This window comes from Macaca thibetana, chromosome 12 (genome assembly GCF_024542745.1).
Source record: "Macaca thibetana thibetana isolate TM-01 chromosome 12, ASM2454274v1, whole genome shotgun sequence".
NCBI lineage: Eukaryota > Metazoa > Chordata > Mammalia > Primates > Cercopithecidae > Macaca > Macaca thibetana.
The window spans coordinates 40,191,181-40,211,181 of NC_065589.1; the positions used below are offsets into that span (position 1 = coordinate 40,191,181).

The 20,001-nt window shown below is 38.9% G+C and overlaps 2 protein-coding genes across 5 annotated transcripts in view; one reads left to right on the forward strand and one right to left on the reverse strand.

Moving 5' to 3' along the window:
• Positions 1–20,001, forward strand: part of SUMO1 (small ubiquitin like modifier 1) — a 1,087,495-nt gene that overhangs the window by 776,072 nt on the left and 291,422 nt on the right. The gene's annotated exons all lie outside the window — the stretch shown is intronic.
• BMPR2 (bone morphogenetic protein receptor type 2) overlaps positions 1–20,001 on the reverse strand; it is a 207,977-nt gene that overhangs the window by 90,300 nt on the left and 97,676 nt on the right. For all 3 annotated transcript variants that reach the window (XM_050750816.1, XM_050750815.1, XM_050750814.1), the window contains exons 2-3: positions 9,359–9,529; positions 7,063–7,233 (exon numbers count right to left, since the gene is read on the reverse strand). In XM_050750816.1, the coding sequence (XP_050606773.1) occupies positions 7,063–7,233; positions 9,359–9,529 (342 nt within the window). The remainder of the gene's footprint in view (positions 1–7,062; positions 7,234–9,358; positions 9,530–20,001) is intronic.

Below are 20,001 nucleotides of genomic sequence, written 5' to 3' on the forward strand. Positions count from 1 at the left end.
TGGCCTCTCAAACTGCTGGGGTTACTGGCGGGAGCCACCGCGCCTGGTCAGTTTTTTGGAGGTGGAGTCTCGCTCTGTCGCCCAGGTTGGAGTGCAGTGGCGCGATCTCGGCTCACTGCAAGCTCTGCCTCCCGGGTTCAGGCCATTCTCCTGCTTCAGCCTCCCGAGTAGCTGGGACTACAGGCGCCCGCCACCACGCCCGGCTAAATTTTTTGTATTTTTAGTAGAGACGGAGTTTCACCGTGTTAGGATGGTCTCGATCTCCTGACCTCGTGATCCGCCCGTCTCGGCCTCCCAAAGTGCTGGGATTATAGGCGTGAGCCACTGCGTCCAGCCTTTTTTTTTTTTTTTTTAAGACAGGTTCTCACTCTGTAGCCTAGGCTGGAGTGCATTGGCACAATCTTGGATTATAGCAACTTCTGCCTCCCAGACTCAAGCGATCCTCCCATCTCAGTCTCCCAAGTAGCAGGGATCACAGGTGTGCGCCACTACACCCAGCTAATTTTTGTATTTTTGGTACAGATCAGGTTTCTCCATGTTGCCCAGACTGGTCTCAAACTCATGGGATCAACCATTCCACCTGCTTTGGCCTCCCAAAGTGCTGGGACTACAGGCATGAGTCACTGTGCCCTGCCATAATGAAAAATTTTAAAGGAGAAAAAAACTCACCATCACCAAACTTTCTAATTATTATTATATGGCCATGAGGAAAAGTTCTGTTTCTGAATTTTATATTTTAATTTCTTTCTTTAAACTTCAACAGATAAAAGTATTTTTATTTTGGTTAAACACCTAGCATTTGCAGACTAAATGTCTGACATTTGATGTAACAGTAGTTATTTTTCTTGAGGTTAATGCAGAAGCCAAAATTGATCTTGTTTGCCAACTTTAACTTCACTCAATTTTTTTGTCTGAAGAACAAAATACATAAATTAACGCTTCCAAATTAGAGCGATTTACTTAAACACTTTTCCTTTTTATTGCAATAGCATTACTGATTCCTAGTTGGCAGTATTCCTACTTTTGGGTCAAAAGGTTATAGTAAACTAAACTAAGAACCAGGTAACAATCTGAAACGTAAGGCAGCTGTAAAGATCTTTGAGGAGGCCGGGCGCGGTGGCTCAAGCCTGTAATCCCAGCACTTTGGGAGGCTGAGACGGGCGGATCACGAGGTCAGGAGATCGAGACCATCCTGGCTAACACGGTGAAACCCCGTCTCTACTAAAAAATACAAAAAACTAGTCGGGCGACGTGGCGGGCGCCTGTAGTCCCAGCTACTCGGGAGGCTGAGGCAGGAGAATGGCGTAAACCTGGGAGGCGGAGCTTGCAGTGAGCTGAGATCCGGCCACTGCACTCCAGTTTGGGCGACAAAGCAAGACTCCGTCTCAAAAAAAAAAAAAAAAAAGATCTTTGAGGATGATGTATGAACAAATTCACTTTCTCTCTTTTTCTTTTTGAGAGGGAGTCTCTGTCACTCAGGCTGGAGTGTAGTGGTGCAATCTCAGCTCACTGCAATCTCTGCCTCCTGGGTTCAAGTGATTCTTCTGCTTCAGTCTCCCAAGTAGCCGGGATTACAGGCACATGCCACCACACCTGGCTAATTTTTGTATTTTTAGTAGAGATGGGGTTTCACCATGTTGGCCAGACTGGCATGGAACTCTGAAGCTCAGGCAATCCACCCACCTTGGCCTCCCAAAGTGCTGGGATTACAGGCGTGAGCCACCGCACTGGCCACTTTCCCTCTTTCATCTACCTAAAGATACAAGTGAAAATTAGAGACTTTGTTTTGTTTGTGAAAAATGTGAAAAATAAATGTATCCAATTCAATACAATCTTCTAATAGAAGCTAATGGCCTTCAGTAGGCAGAAACTACAGCTATAAAGAAAATTTCCTATGGCTTTCAGTTTAGTGCTTCATCAACAAATCAAAGCAAATAACCCAAAACTGATGATCCTAAAGTACGGCCTGATAAAATTTATTGACTAAGAAAATTCTTGAGATGTGCTATATTTTAACTTTTTAAACTTTAGAAATTGTTTAATCTTTTTATTTGGAAATAATTTAAAACTTACACAACAGTCGCAAGAATAGTACAAAGAATATACCATATACTTTCACCCAGATTTACCTATTCACCTATTGATACCATTTTACTGTTTACTTTTATTATCTCTCTCTTTCTACACACACACACACACACACACACACACACCTTTTTTTGAACCATTACACAGTAGAATCATGGTCCTTTATTCTTAAACACTTCTTAGATTATTTCCTAAGAATATGGTTATTCTCTTATAAAACCACAGTATTGTTATCAGTTTCTGCACATTTAACATTGAAACATTTTTCTCTAATCATCATGTCCTTTATCACATTCTTCTCATCCAGTAAAAGGCAGGCATTGCCTAGTTGTCCAGTCTTTTTAGCTTCCTTTGACCTAGACCTTTCCCACAGTCTGTTTTATATGACATTCACATTTTTGAAAAATATGATCCCCCTTTTTGTAATAGAACATTCCTAATTTGGGGTTTGTGTGATGTTACCTCATGATTAAATTCAGGTTATGTATTCTTGACTGGAATATAGTACTATATTAGTTATGTGTCCTCTAGATATCATGGATTTCCATGTGTCCTTCTTTAATAATGTTAATTTTTACTATCTGGTCAAGGTGTCCATTTTTCCCATTTTATAATTACTAATTTTTCCCTTGAGATATGTGGGAGGCATGCAAATATCCTGGCTCCTCATTGAAATTGCCCCTAGATTTAGGATCCTTTGATGATTCTTGCCTGATCCAATCCTTAACACAATGGTTGCAGAATGATAAGCTGCCAACTCCAGCAATCCTACATTTACCAGTTGGCACTTGACATTCTACTCATGATTCATTTTCCTTCCAGTGGTTCACAATTAATTAATTACTTAATTGTTTAGCACTCAAATTGACCCACATTTAGCTAGTGGGAGTTCCTTCCAGCTGGATCCTGTGTCCTTATGACAAGTCTCCATGATATTTTTAGGTACTTCTTTCCTTCCTTTTTTGGCTTTGTTTTATTTTTGAGACAGGGCCTCACTCTATTGCCCAGGCTGGAGTACAGTGGCCTGATCACAGCTCACTGCAGCCTTGACTTCCCAAGTTCAAGTGATCCTCCCACCTCAGCCTCCCAAGTAGCTGGAACTACAGGCGTGTGCCACACCTGGTTACTTTTTAATTTTTTTGAGATACGGTCTATGTTGCCCAGGCTGGTTGTGAACTTTTGGGATCAAGCAGTCCTCTTGCCTTGGCTTCCCAAAGTGCTGGGATTACAGGCTCTTTCCTTACTTTCTTACAAAAATTATTAAAACATTACAAGATGTCCCAGGCTTATCTTATATCTGTCCTGCTCCAGTCTTGGAATAAATCATTTTTCTAAGAAGCCTTGGTTCCTTATTTTTATTTTTTGAGACAGTGTTTCACTCTTGTTGCCCAGGCTGGAGCACAATGGCGTGATCTTGGCTCACTGCAACCTCCGCCTCCCAGGTTCAAGCAATTCTTCTGTTTCAGCCTCCCGGGTAGCTGGGATTACAGATGCATGCCACCACGCCCAGCTAATTTTTGTATTTTTACTAGAGTCCGGGTTTTATCATATGGGTCAGGCTGGTTTTGAATACCTGACTTCGTGATTCGCCTGCCTTGGCTTACCAAAGTGCTGGGATTACAGGCGTGAGCCACTGCGCCCAGCCACCTTAGTTCCTTTTTAGTGGGGAATGGTATTAGAGACTAAGATCTGGGCATTATGAATAGTCACTGCTACTGGGGTACTGTTGCTTGTTATCCTTTTCAATGAATAGAGATTCAAGAAATACATGCATTTGCATGTGTATATAAATACATTTATACATATGTCTATATTCACACATGTACACAGCCACATATACATTCATGTAACACACACATATGCATATTTTTAAAATTATAAGTCATACTGATACTTTGAATTGTGATCTATTTGCATGGGTTTCTCTTCTGTCTTCCCCATTTGATAATTGTGTATCCCTCTTTCTTCAGTAAGAACCCCCAGGTACATCAACTCATTTTCTTTTTTTTGAGACAGAGTCTCGCTCTGCTGCCAGACTAGAGTGCAGTGGCGCAATCTCAGCTCACTGCAACCTCCGCCTCCTGGGTTCAAGCTGAGGTCTCCTGCCTCAGCCTCCCGAGTAGCTGGGACTACAGGTGCGCACCAACACGCCCAGCTGATTTTTGTATTTTTAGTAGAGATAGGGTTTCACCATATTGGCCAGGATGGTCTTGATCTCTTTACCTCGTGATCTGCCCATCTAGGTTTCCCAAAGTGCTGGGATTACAGGTATGAGCCACCACACCCAGCCTCAACTCATTTTCTTTCTTTCTTTTTTTTTTTTTTTTTTTTGAGACAGAGTCTTGCTCTGTCACCCAGGCTGGAGTGCAGTGGCGCGATCTCGGCTCACTGCAAGTTCCGCCTCCCGGGTTCACACCATTCTCCTGCCTCAGCCTGCCGAATAGCTGGGACTACAGGTGCCCACCATCACGCCCGGCTAATTTTTTTGTATTTGTAGTAGAGACGGGGTTTCACTGTGTTAGCCAGGATGGTCTCGATCTCCTGACCTTGTGATCCACCCGCCTTGGCCTCCCAAAGTGCTGGGATTACAGGTGTGAGCCACCGCACCCAGCCAACTCATTTTCTTAATCCTATAGTACATCTACAATGGTTTCAGAATTGGTTTGCCCACACTACTAAAAGACAAATCTTCTCAAAAGAGTTCAGTATTTGTTTGCAATTCTCCCCATCCTTTATATCACATCTTGCACAAGAGTGCATATAGTTAAATACTGTGCTTAAAAACCACTTGGATGAATTCTTTTTCTCTTAAGCGTTTTTCTTTCTTTTTTTTCTTATCTTTCAATAACTTTGGTATCAGGGTAGTTATTGTAGTAATATGAAATACAATTGGGGCCGGGCGTGGTGGCTCACGCCTGTAATCCCAGCACTTTGGGAGGCTGAGGTGGGCGGATCATCTGAGGTCGGGAATTCGAGACCAGCCTGGCCAACATGGAGAAACCCCATCTCTACTAAAAATACAACAATTAGCCAGGCATGGTGGCGAGCACCTGTAATCCTGGCTACTTGGGAGGCTGAGAAAGGAGAATCACTTGAATCTGGGAGGCGGACGTTACAGTGAGCCGAGATCGTGCCACTACACTCTAGCCTGGGTGACAAGAGCAAGACTCTGTCTCAAAAAAATAAATAAAATTAAAATAATATTGGGTTCATTTATTTCAGTTTGCTTATACTGTCAGGAATTTTTATGCTTTCCATTTGTAGGTACTTAACTTTTTTTGTTTATGTAGAATAGTGACACGATACCAATAGTAAAAACTATATACAAAAAGCTACACTCAGGCCGGGTGTGGTGGCTCACATCTGTAATCCCAGCACTTTGGGAGGCCAAGGCAGGCGGATCACCTGAGCTCGGGAGTTCGAGACCAGCCTTACCAACATGGAGAAACCCCATCTCTACTAAAAATACAAAATTAGCCAGGCGTGGTGGCACATGCCTGATCCCAGCTACTAGGGAGGCTGAGGCAGGAGAATCGCTTGAACCTGGGAGGTGGAGGTTGTGGTGAGCTGAGATTGCGCCATTGCACTCCAGCCTGGGCAACAAGAGCGAAATTCCGTCTCTAAAAAACAAAACAAAACAAAAACAAAAAAAGCTACACTCAGAGAACAGTCACTCTTTTCCATATTCTTTCTGTCTCATTCCTTGGATCCCTTATAAATAACCAAGTTCATTATTTTCTAATTTATTCTTTGTTTCTTTTTGTAAAGATAAGTCAATAATAGATAAGCTTTTTTATTTTCCTTCCAGTGCTATACAACAGAGCCTACTATATATACTTTTTTGTATCTAATATTACCGGTGAAAATCACTCTGTGTTAGTTCATAAAGATCTTATTTTTTTCTTATAGCTGTATAGTTGATACTCCATTACATGTATGTACCATAGTATATTTCAACTAATCTCCTATTCTTGGACATTTACTTCCTAATATTGTGCAGTTACAAATAACACTGCAATAAACAACTCAATGTCTATGTATATTCATACTATTGAAGATCTATCTTCCAGATAAATTCCAAGAAACGTGAAAGCAAGGTGAAAGAGTAAGCACACATGTATTTGTCTTAACCAAATTTCCCTCCATACATGTTGGAAAGCAGTATATTTTATTTTATTTTGAGATAGAGTCTCGCTGTATCACCTAGGTTAGAGGGCAGTGGCACAATCGCTGCAGCCTCAACTTCGCAGGCTCAAGCAATTCTCCAACCTCAGCTTCCCCAACAGCTGAACTACACATGTGCACCACCACGCCTGGCTAATTTATGTATTGTTTTGGTAGAGATGGGATCTCACTATGTTGCCCAGGCTGGTCTTCAATTCCTGGGCTCAAGTGATCCTCCTCCTCTGGCCTCCTAAAGTGCTGAAATTACAGGTATGAACCACCGTGCCTGGCCAGTACTATATTTTACCAAAGTTATTTAGTAATATATTGGTGCCTTGGAAGGCCTAGTGCATCTCTTTCGGATTTCAGGTGTTTGCCAGATATAATCTTACGATGCTGGAACTCTACCTCTTACTCCTACCAACCTTGAACTTTTTTTTTTTTTTTTTTTTTTTTTTTTTTTAGATTCACTCTTGTTGCCCAGGCTGGAGTGCAATGGCTCAATCTTGGCTCACTGCAACCTCCATCTCCCAGGTTGAAGCAATTCTCCTGTCTTAGCCTCCTGAGTAGCTGGGATTACAGGCATGTGCCACCACGCCTGGCTAATTTTTTGTATTTTTAGTAGAGATGGGATTTCACCACGTTGGCTAGGCTGGTCTCAAACTTCCAACCTCAGGTGATCTGCCCACCTCGGCCTCCCAAAGTGCTGGAATTACAGGCATGAGCCATCATGCCCGGCCTCAACCTTGAATGTTTTTTATGTTTTTTTGGAGAAAGGAAATACAAAGAAAAGTTAGTTACTTTACTTACTGAGTGGTGTTGTGTCAGGAGGTGGAAAATTCTCGGTAAAGTTGACATTACATAAATCTGTGCTACAACAGCAGAAACGGTATGTTCCATTCTGAATTGAGGGAGGAGTGGTAGTTACTACACATTCTTCATAGTGACACTCTTGGGGATCTCCAATGTGAGACCAACATCCTATAAATCAATATGAATACAAAAAAGTTAGGAGACAATACAATAAAGAAAACTAAAAGAAAAACAACAAACTAAGCAGTAATTTCAATAAATGTGAGAGTACGTGTAAGCTATGAAGCAGTTTTGCAAATCAACGGGAAACACATTTTTAAGAAACAGAAAAATGGTAAAGGATACAAAAGACATTTCATGGGGGGAAAAAGGAACATGTTTAACTGCGTGATTAATCTAAGATTTATTTATTTATTTATTTGTTTGTTTGTTTATTTATTTATTTATTGAGACAGAGTTTCGCTCTTGTTGCCCAGGCTAGAGTGTAATATCGCGATCTCAGCTCACTGCAATCTCCACCTCCTGGGTTCAAGCGATTCTCCTACCTTAGCCTCCCAAGTAGCTGGGATTACAGGCATGCACCACCTCCACACCTGGCTAATTTTGTATTTTTAGTAGAGATGGGGTTTCTCCACGTTGGTCAGGCCGGTCTCAAACTCCCGACCTCAGGTGATCTGCCCGCTTCGGCCTCCCAAACTGCTGGGATTACAGGTGTAAGCCACCACGCCCAGCTAAGAATTATTAAAGCAAGAGTAAGGTTTCATTTTTGTCTATACAAAGTATATTGTTCTAGGTTTAAAAAATAATATGGCTGGGCACCGTGGCTCACGCCTAGAATCCCAGCACCTTGGGAAGCCAAAGCAGGAGGATCACTTGAGCCCAGGAATTTGAGACCAGCCTGGGCAACACAGCCATACCACATCTCTACAAACAACAATTAGCTGGGCATGGTGGTGCCTGCCTGTGGTCCTACCGACTTGGGAGGATTGCTTGAGCCCAAGAGGTCGAGGTTGCAGTGAGCCATGAATGTGCCACTGCACTCTATCCTGAGCGACAGAGTGACATTCTGTCTCAAAAATAAATAGATAAATAAATAAATAATATATATCAGAGAAATGATTCAGTAACACAGACACCTTCATACAGTGTTGGAGGAAATATAAATGAACAGTACAGTACTTTTAGAAAGCCACATGGAAATTTTTATACAGAGTCTTTAAAATATTGCTATATCTTATAACCTAATAATTCTACATCAAGGGATCTATTTCAAGGAAACAATCACATACAATCAATTATGTTCAAAGTTGTTCACTGAACAACCATGTTTCACTCTGCATTACAGTGAAAACATGAAAATAACATGTTTACCAATAGAATAATCTGTAAGTAAACTATGATACATATATACGATGATAGTTGTGCAAAAGTTAAAAAGGTTTTCAGAGATTCTTTAAAGACATGGAAAAAATGCTTATAATTAGGGTGGAGAAAACTGGATATGAAATTATTTATACAGTATGTTCCTAATTTTTTAAAAAGTACACGCATATAAAAACATAAAGGCATGTGGAAAATGAAGATAGATAAACTAATACAGTAAAAGTATTTTTAAATACTTTTTAAATACTGAAGAAGATAAACTAATACAGTAAAAGTATTTTTAAAGAGTATATTATTGTAGACTTTTGTTTTCTTTATAGTTCTCTATATATTCCAAAATTCATAGAATGGGCATGTATAACATTATAAGAAAGATGTTTTTAAAATAATCCAAAAATAAACAGCCTTTTATAAATTTGGGGCTTGGAGAGAGAGAGAGAGACAGAGAGAGAGAGAGAGAGAGAGATACACACATACACACACACTTTTTTTTTCTTTGAGATGGAATCTCGCTCTGTTGCCTAGGCTGGAGTGCACTGGTGCCATCTCAGCTCACTACAACCTCCGCCTTCCAGGTTCAGTGATTCTCCTGCCTCAGCCTACTGAGTAAGTAGCTGGGACCACAGGCACACACCACCATACCCAACTAAGTTTTGTATTTTTAGTAGAGATGGGGTTTCACCATGTTATTAACCAGGCTTGTCTCCAACTCCTGGCCTCAAGGGATCCGCCCACCTCGGCCCCCCAAAGTGCTGGAATTACAGGCATGAGACACCACACCCAGCTTTATATATATACTTTTAAATTCACTGTTTTTCTGAACAGGATTTTAACGTACTCCCATGTCCTTTTTAGATAAATATCAATTGTATAAAACACAGTCATTTCAGGTAAGGAAAGTATCACTTGCCTTGTTTTACAAGATTTATGTCCCCTTTTGATTTCTCCCAAAGGCCATAGCAGGTGCTACCTTTTGAGCATAATATTGTCCCATTTTCATGAGAGATTCTACTCTCACCTATCCCAAGGTCTTGCTGATATGGATCTTTAAATGCACATAGCCGTTCTTGATTCTGCGAAGCTAAAATAAAGGAAATAAAGGAATGACAAATTATTTAATGTTTTCAAAATATTATTACATAAAATCGTTGTCTTATCTGAATGACTTTATAAATTTCCCTACTAAATTATTTGAATTGAAATCTTTAAATTTGTAATTTTACATTCAATGACGTTCTTCTGTTCATGAATTCATTTGTAAACTCCAAACAAGAAGAAAATTTTAAAACTCATTTCCCAAAAGCAATCCCCTCATACTCTTTCTTCTATTAAATAATTTTGGTGTCCAAATAAAGAAATATCATCAAAGAAAATGTCCATGTTCAAAATTACCAAGTCTTCAAAACAAACAAAACTACAAGGCTGAATAATTTTGGAAATTGCATAGTACTTACTTTTATCATATTTTATAGTAGTTATACAAAGTTATATACATCATTAGGTATGATAAACTAATGATACAAAGAGTAACTATGAATGGGTACATGGTTTCTTTTTAGGGTACATATATGTTCTAAAATTAGACTGTGGTAATTGTTGCACACGTCTGTACATTTGCAAAAAAATACCTGAATTGTTCACTTAAATTGAGTGAACTTCAGGTATAAATTATACTTAAATAAAGCTGTTCTTAAAAACTAGGCTATTAGTAGGCAAAAAAAAAACCAAAAACTTTTTTTTTTTTTGAGACAGATTTTCACTCTTATTGCCCAGGCTGGAGTGCAATGGCGCAATCTTGCCTCACCACAACCTCCGCCTCCCGGTTCAAGCGATTCTCCTGCCTCAGCCTCCTGAGTAGCTGGCATTACGGGCATGTGCCACCATGCCTGGCTAATTTTGTATTTTTAGTAGAGATGGGATTTCTCCATGTTGGTCAGGCTGGTCCTGAACTCTCAACCTCAGATGATTCACCCAACTAGGACTCCAAAAGTGCTGGGATTACAGGCGTGAGCCACCGCGCACGACCAAAAAAATTACTTTCCATTATTCAAATTATCAATATAATAACCAGAAGACGAAATGCTCAATAGACTTATCCTAAAATGACAACCTAATGTACTTTTAATGCCAGTTTTTCTCTATACATGTAATCCGATTTAACTAATTTTTGTAGAACATTTGCCACATAATTTATCAGCTAATAAATATTTACCAACATTGCTGAGAATACTAAAGTAAAAGGTTATCGAAAGCAACATCTGATCTTTATTTCATTTCTTACAGTAGGCTTTTATAATGTGTTTGACTAGCCAAAATAATAGTCTAATACACTTGGCCAATATATTCCTTGGGGGCTTCTGACTTGTTTCTTTATTTTCAACGTGTACCTACTTAGTATGGCTTAATTCATACGCACCTTAGCACTGAGGCTGATTTATTTAAATAATGTGTCTGAACAAAACTAAGAACTAAATTCTGGAGATGAAATTAACAGTAATAAGAAAACTTAAAATTTTTGTAGATGCTGGTCTTTTATCAATAGCTTAAATATTCTAGACATGATTCATAGGATTACAACACTGAAAAGAATTGTAGTGTCAGCCGATCAATCTGTCCATTTTATAAATGATTACATAGTGAAAAGCTTCACTCACACCCTTGTTCCCATTTGTCTATTCCAATGTTCCTTCCTTCCACACCAGGAAACCACTGTTCTTGGTTACTCGGGCATCTTTTCAAACTTTACCATTATATATTTTCTAAATACATAATATTTACATATTTATAAATGAAGAGATTGGGTTAAGTAAAGACAATGCATAAAAATAGAACCTCTTAAAGGAGTTTTGAACATAAAACTGGTAATACAACTGAAAAATCCAATGTTGGCCAGGTGCAGTGGCTCACACCTGTAATCCCAGGCACTTTGTGAGGCCAATGCAGGCAGATCACCTGAGGTCAGGATTCGAGACCAGCCTGGTTAACATGGTGGAACCCTGTTTCTACTAAAACTACAAAAAATTAGCAGGGCGTGGTGGCGTATGCCTGTAATCCCAGCTATTCAGGAGGCTGAGGCAAGAAAATCACGTGAGCCCGGGAGGTGGAGGTTGCAGTGAGCTGAGATTACGCCATTGCATTCCAGATTGGGAAATAAGAGCAAACCTCTGTCTCAAAAAAAAAAGTATGGTTAAAAAAAAAAAAAAAAAAAAAAAAAAGTATGGGGTGGTTTATCCCAGATATGCAAGCCTGGTTCAATACTCAAAAAATCAATTAACATGCTCTATTAACACCCTGAGTACAAATTAATAGATAAATAGTGGTTACTACGCTGGGCACGGTGGCTCACGCCTATAATCCCAGCACTTGGGGAGGCTGAGGCAGACAGATCATGAGGTCAGGAGTTTGAGACCAGCCTGGCCAACATGATGAAACTCTGTCTCCACTAAAAATACAAAAATTAGCTGGGCGTGGTGGCGCATGCCTGTAATCCCAGCTACTCAGGAGGCTGAGGCAGGAGAAGTGCTTGAACCCAGGAGGCTGAGGTTGCTGTGAGCCAAGACCACGCCTGCACTCCAGTCTGGGCGACAGAGCGAAACTCCATCTTGGAAAAAAAAATAGTGGTTCCTAATTTTGGCAGGACTGCATGCAAGGGAGTAGAAGAATGTGGAAATGTGTGGAAGTGGTATTTTACTTTGTTTTGGTTTACTTGTCAAAATGCCTGAAGCATTTTCGCTGGCTTTTAGTTCAGTCCCCAGGAGAATTAAATATTCTAATATACAAATAGCTTTGCAGGTGGAAGGACCATCCTCTTCAAAATGCTACCCCAATCACATATGGGAAACAACAAAGAAAATGTATACTATGTACATATGTAGCAAACCTGCACGTTGTGCATATGTGCCCTAGAACTTAAAGAATAATAAAAAAAAGAAATTGAATGATAAAAAAAGAAAAAGAAAATGTATACTATGATTTCTTACCTTTAAAAAGATAAGAAAAACACAATAAAATATAAATTATGCAGATAAGTTTGTGGAATAACTAAGAAAATGTAAAAGGGATATCATTTTTCCTTTTTCTTATCATTAGCTAGACAACTGAATCCAGTCAATTCTTATTCTCAATTGCACTGCTGCTTCTAATTTAAAACTCTCAATTTTCTAGCTTCCCCTTCTTCCTGGAATTATCATTTTTGTTCAAAACTGTGTGCACAGGTCATTATGAGCATTACATTTTCAGAGGTGAAGCTTGATTTTAGTTCCTTTTCAACAACCTAGGAAGGTTAGACTAATTATACATGCTTATTGCTTTTCTTTTATTCAACAAACATAGTAGCATGTATCTAAGTATTGTTCCTTTTTTTTTTTTTTTTTTTTAGATGGAGTCTTGCTCTGCTGGAGTGCAGTGGTGCCATCTTGGCTCACTGCAACCTCCGTCTCCCAGGTTCAAGCAATTCTCCTGCCTCAGCCTCCCAAGTACCTGGTATTACAGGTATGCACTACCACGCCAGGCTAATTTTTTGTACTTTTAGTAGAGACGAGGTTTCATCATGTTGGCCAAGTTGGTCTCGAACTCCTGACTTCAGGTGATCCACCCACCTCGGCCTCCCAAAGTGCTGGGATTACAGGCATGAGCCACCGCACTTGGCTTGTTCTCTTTTTATTAAATATGTTTTTGATAATCCTTTCAATACAAAAGTTTGGTTTGGCCGAGAGTGGCGTCTCATGCCTGTAATCCCAAACTTTGGGAAGCTGTGGCAGAAGGATTGCTTGAGGCCAGGAGTTTGCACCAGTCGGGGCAACACAGTAAAGTCCCTACAAGTAATTTTTAAAATTTAAAATATGGTATTGCATGCCTGCAGTCCCAGCTACTTGGGAGGCCGAGGCAGAAGGATAGCAGGAGCCCAGGAGTTCAGGGCTGTGGTGAACTATGGCACCACTGCACCCTAGAGTCTGGGTTACTAGGGCAATACTGCACCCTATCCTGAGTGACAGAGTGATACCCTATCTCTTAAAAAAAAAAAAGTTTGGTCTTTTCTCAGGTCAGGAAAATAATATTAATTTATGCTTTGATAACTGTTTTCATTCATTTTTCTTACATCTTTTCTTGGAAATAACAACATGGATCCATATTATATTACGGATCCATGGTCTCCAAAATCACTACATTCTCTTTTATCGTTCTCATTGTTTCCTCTGCTTCTGTGAGGGTTTCTCAAGGTGTTCTTTCAATCCTCTTATTCAATTTTGTGCTACCATGTCTGTTCTTTACTTCCTTTAGCGCTAATTTTATTTTTTCTAATGAATTTTTAGTTTAGCTTGAAATCCTTCAAGGTATCAGTATAGTATGTTATTCCTCTCTGTTTAAAAAATATTCTTAAGGTTTTGTTTTTCTCCATAGCATAATGAGAAATGACAAAAAATGTAAACACTGGGCTTTTTTAGTTTAATTTCAAATAATTTTCAGATGTAGAATCAACCTTTAAGAATTCTTTTTTATTGCTGCATAGTATTCCACAGTGTATATGTACCACATTTTCTTTATCCAGATTACCATTGATAGGAATTTAGATTCTACGTCTTTGTTATTGTGAACAGTGCTGCAACAAACATACATGTGCATGTGTCCAAAATGGTTGAATTAATTTACACTCCCACCAACACTGTGTATAAGTGTTCCTTTTTCTCCACAACCTTCCTGGCATATGTTATTTTTTGACTTTTTGATAATAGCCATTTTGACCAGTATGAGATGGTATCTCATTGTGGCTTTGATTTGCATTTCTCTAATGACCCGTGATACTGAGCTGTTTTTTCATATAACTGTTGGCCACATGTATGTCTTCTTTTGAAAACTATTTATTTCCTTTGCCCACTTTTTAATGGGGTTGTTTTCTTCTTGTAAATTTGTTTAAGCTCCTTATAGATGCTGGATATTACACTTTTGCCAGATGCATAGTTTGCAAAAATTTACTCCCATTCTGTAGTTTGTCTGTTTACCCTGTTGATAGTTTCTTTTGCCGTGCAGAAGCTCTTATGCTTAATTAAATCCCGTTTGTCAATTTTTGCTTTTGTTGCAACTGCGTTTGGCGTCGTCATGAAACCTTTGCCTGTTCTTATGTCCAGAATGGTATTGCCAGGGTTGTCTTCCAGAGTCTGTGTAGTTTTGGGGCCATTATCCTTAACAAACTAATACAGGAACAGAAAACCACATACCGCATGTTCTCACTTATAAGTGGGAGCTAAATGATGAGAACACATGGACACACAGAGGGGAATCCCACATACTGGGGCCAGCAAAGAGTGGAGGGTGGGAGGAGGGAGAGGATCAGGAAAAATAACTAATGAGATACTAAGCTTAATACTTGGGTGATGAAACAATCTGTACAACAAACCCCCATGACACAAGTTTACCTATATAACAAACCTGCACATGTACCCCTGAACTTAAAAGTTAAATTTAAAGAAAATTCTTAATAAGGTTCCATTTCTTGTGATGTATAATTTCTACTATTTTTATTCAACAGGTATAGAGCTACATTGATAAATCATTTTTGCCAAAGTTGTACAAAAATATAGATGTTTGCCAAACAACTAAAAGTTTTGTAAAAAGAGGAGTGTGAGGGTTGTGAAAGTGAGCTGCCAAGGGGTAACTGACAAAACGTTTGTTAAACAAGTATCCAAAAGACTATAACCTTAGAAAAGAAGAGAGTACACTCAATCAAAGAGGAAGGCTTAAAGGAGAAAAAGGATTTTTAGCAGAGAGACAATATAAAAACAACTTTGTATTTGGCAGCAGGACATCTTACTTTCTCACTCAAACATTTTGAGAACAGCCTACACTTTTTCTATCTTCAAGATACTACATGCAAGGTAGGTCCATAAATGTAAAACTCTAGAAACTGTATATAATTATGAAGAACAGCTTTTCAAATTATAAAAACTTTTTAGAATCTAGTGATAACCAATTTATACACAGGGAAGATTTGGCAGGGATAAAAATTGTAATTATAAGTAAGTTTGCTTATAGGCAGATACAAATTGAAGCCCCAAATGTATAAGAAAACTGGTTTAGAGAATGCAAAAAATACACATGTCAAATAAAAAGAAAGCCATCTTTTTGAATAAAGAAAATGTGCACATGAAAGAAACAATCACCAGTGGTTATCATGTACTCTAAAGATCTGTTAAACTCAGAGCTATAGAAAGGATAAAGAGGAAAATTTGACAGAATACAGCAGAGGCCAAATACTAACTGAGCACACTAACAAAGATAGACTATAAGAACATCAAGCATTTAATTTAAAAAAAAAAATTTTTTTTGAGACAGGGTCTTAATATTATTGCCCAGCTTGAGTGCAGTGGCACAAACCTTGGCTCACTGCAACCTCTGGCTTTCATGCTCAAGGGATCCTTCCACATAAGTCTCCTGAGTAGCTGGGACCACAGGCACATGCCACCACGCCTGGCTAATTTTTATGTTTTTTTTGTTTTTTTTGTTTTTTTTTTTTAGAGACAGGGTCTTGCTATGTTGCCCAGGCTGGTCACAAACTCCTGGACTCAAGAGATCCTCTTGCTTTGGCCTCCCGAAGTGCTGGGATTACAAGAGTGAATCACAGTACCTGGCTCAAAAATTTTTTAAATATTATATATATGGCAAATAAATGCTTTAAACAAAATATCACTATACAGAAATGTCCATGTGTTACCGTATCGTTTAAATTGAAGGTATCCAATCATTTACTTCAAAAACAAGTAAAGTCTGGGCATGGTGGCTCACACCTGTAATCCCAGCACTTTGGGAGGCCAAGGCAGGCAGATCACCTGAGGTCAGGAGTTCAAGACCAGCTTGGCCAACATGGAGAAATCCCGTCTCTACTAAAAACTACAAAAATTACCTGGGCATGGTGGCAGGTGCCTGTAATCGCAGCTACTTGGGAGGCTGAGGCAGGAGAACTGCTTGAACCCCAGAGGCGGAGGTTGCAGTGAGCCAAGATTGCGCCATTGCACTCCAGCCTGGGTGGCAGAGCGAAACTCCATTTCAAAAAATAAAAATAAAAAACAAAAAGGTCAAACTTGCAATCTATGCCTTGTCCTTTAAGTAGAAGTGTCTCATTCTATTACATGATGTTGGGGGATAAAAATGAAAGTATGACACAGAAAAATTAGCATAGATTTCCAAAGATTATGACATCTATAATTCTCTCTATATATATACATAACATATATATATAAAACATATATAAAACCTTGCTAAAAATAATATAAAATATCTTTATATTATTGCTTACTAAAAATAATATCTTTGTCATTTTTCTGTTCTTTTATTCCAAAAAAGTCATTATAAATATATATTGATGAAATCACTAGAAACAGATAATAGTCATGAAAAACTATTATATCATGTTCATGATAAATGAGCTATATTAAGGCTGGGTGCAAAAAAAAAAAACCTCTTATAATCATCTGAAGCAATAAATAACTGAAACATGGTATGACAGCTATAGTAAAACCTAAACATATATAAGGCTATTTATTGTTCTAACTCAAAATCTTATTACATGAGGTTTAATCTCATTCATTGTTTTGGATCAGATGCTAATACTAGTGTCTCTCAATAGATAAGACGATTGATAGGTAGGTAGGTAGACAGACAGATAATAAATCTGTTTTGAAAATATGCTCAATTTGGCAGACAACAGTATATGTATGGGTTATTGGAAAGGTACTAAAAATCCCAAGGTACTTTTAAAAAAAAGAAAGGAAGGAGTGAAAGAAGGAAAGAATACAGGTTCAATTTACACATTTATATACAGTTATTAGGAGAGTTCAACTGTGTGTCTTCTAAGAGACACCCACATATGAAGCTACGTATACTGTATAGTTTACATGCAATCTCCACACTCAGGTTCACTGTGAATAGCAGAGATACATGAAAGGGCTTTGAAAAGTGCTATACAGGCTGGGCACGGTGGCTTATGCCTGTAATCCCAGCACTTTGGGAGACTGAGGCAGGTGAATCACCTGAGGTCATGAGTTTGAGGCTGAGGCTGGTGAAACACCTGGTGAAACACATAGTGTCCTTTGTGGTAAGATCTGAAACAGGTAATTAGCAATACTACTTTATTTTATTTATCTTTTTTGTTTGTTTGTTTTTTGAGACAGAGTTTCGCTCTATCGCCCAGGCTGGAGTGCAGTGGCGCAAATCTCGGCTCACTGCAAGCTCCACCTCCTGAGTTCACACCATTCTCCTGCCTCAGCCTCCCGAGTGGCTGGGACTACAGGCGCCCGCCACCACGCCCAGTTAATTTTTTGTATTTTTAGTAGAGACAGGTTTTCACCGTGTTAGCCAAGATGGTCTTGATCTCCTGACCTCGTGATCCGCCCACCTCTGCCTCCCAAAGTGCTGGGATTATAGGCGTGAGCCACCGCGCCCGGATATACTACTTTAATTTTAAAATAAAAAGTACACAAAAGAACATACCATGAAAATAATCCAAAAACACTTTAAAATAAAACTAATCGTTTTGGGCCAAAAAACACTTTAAAATAAAACTAATCATTCCTCACAAACAAAAAACTCTCCACTTCTTAATGGAGTTCATTATAATGGATTTTTACTGATGAAAGCAGATTTCAAGTAAGACACAATCACAGCATTGTTTCTCACTCAAAATAAGACTAACCTCTTTCGTGTGTTCAATAACTATCATGACAGACTTCCATATACTAAATCAGCACCATCCAATATAATTGTCTGTGAAAATGGAAATATTCTATAATCTACGTTGTCTAATACAGTAACCAGTAGTCTTTTTTTTTTTTTATTTTTAGATAGAGATGGGGTCTGGCTATGTTGCCCACGCTGGTCTCAATCTCCTGGGCTCAATCAGTCCTCCTACCTTGGCCTCCCAAAGTGCTGGGATTACAGGTGTGAACCATCACTCTCAGACACCTTATTTGGTAACGACTACTGTGACTGAGGAACTTAATTTTTAGTAATGTTTTAATTTTAATTAATTGAATTGTAAATTTAAACAGCCACTGCTATAAGACTGAAAATTGTGTCCCCCTCAAATTCACATATTGAAACCCTAACCCACAACGTGATGTTATTTGGACATGGAGCCTCTGGAGGTAATTAGGTTTCAAGGACGTCATGAGATAGGATTAGTACCCTATAAGAATAGACACCGAAGAGCTTGCTTCCTCTCTCTGTGCTATGTGAGGACACAGAAGGTGGCCATCTGCAAGCCAGGAATAGAGCCCTTACTAGGGATCCAAATCATCTAGCACCTTGATCTTGGACTTCCTAGCTTCCAGAGCTGTGAAAAAATAAATTGCTGTTGTTTCAAGACATTGAGTCTATTGTATTTTGTTGTGGTAGTCCAGGCCAACTAATATAACCACGTGTCTCTAGTGCTATTTTAGATAGCGCAGCTCTATATAGTTTATATAAATATACTAGGCACTATATATAAACAAAATTGTCAAATTGTAATCACATTTTGGTTTTGTCCATTAAAGCACAACTGTAAATTGTTCTGAAAATCCCTGCTTCTCCAAAAAGACTTCCTCCTCATAGGCTCAGAGCAAGTACTATAAATGAGTGTTCAATAATGTAACAAGTTACTAGATAACAAGTAACAACTAGATAAAAAGTTACTAGGTAAGTTACTTGGTTATAGACTATAACCGAAAATCAAATACCAGGTCTCTTGGCTTTATACCCAATTTACTTCCAGCAAGTAGCCTTCTCTTACATAAATGGGAATTTAAAACTTGAGTATTCCAGTAGCATCTGGATATTTAAATTCTACATATTCAGGGCCGGGCACAGTGGCTCACCCCAGTAATCCCAGCACTTTGGGAGGCCAAGGTGGGTGGATCGCTTGAGCTGACGAGTTTGAGACCAACCTGGGCAACATGGCAAAACCCTATCTCTACCAAAAATGCAAAAAATTAGCCAGGTGTGGTGGTATGTGCCTGTAGTCCCAGCTACTTGGGAGGCTGGGGTGGGAGGATCGCTTGAGCCGGGGAGGTGGTGACTGCAGTAAGCCGAGTTCACTCCAGTCTGGGTGAGAGTGAGACCCTGTCTCAAAAACAAAAATTTAAAAAATTTTTTTTACTTAGTCAGAAATAAGAAAATAATAAAATGAGAGTGGTCCCAGTCTTAGTGCAATATTTTACTCATCTTCTTGATAGCATCTCTTACTAAAAAATTTTTTTTTTAATTTTTGTGGGTACATAGTAGGTATATATGAGGTACATGAAATATTCGGATACAGACTTGCAATGTGTTAACAATCACATCAGGGTAAATGGCATATGCATCCTCTAAATCATTTATCCTTTGTGTTACGAACAATCCAATTATACTCTCTTAGCTATTTTTAATGGACAATAAATTATTGTTGACTGTAGTCACCTTGTTGTGCTATCAAATATTAGATATTATTAATTCCATCTAATTATACTTTTGTACCCATTAACCATCCCCACTTCTGCCCTGTCCTCGCCCTCTCTGCCACTACTCTTCTCAGTCTCTGGTAAC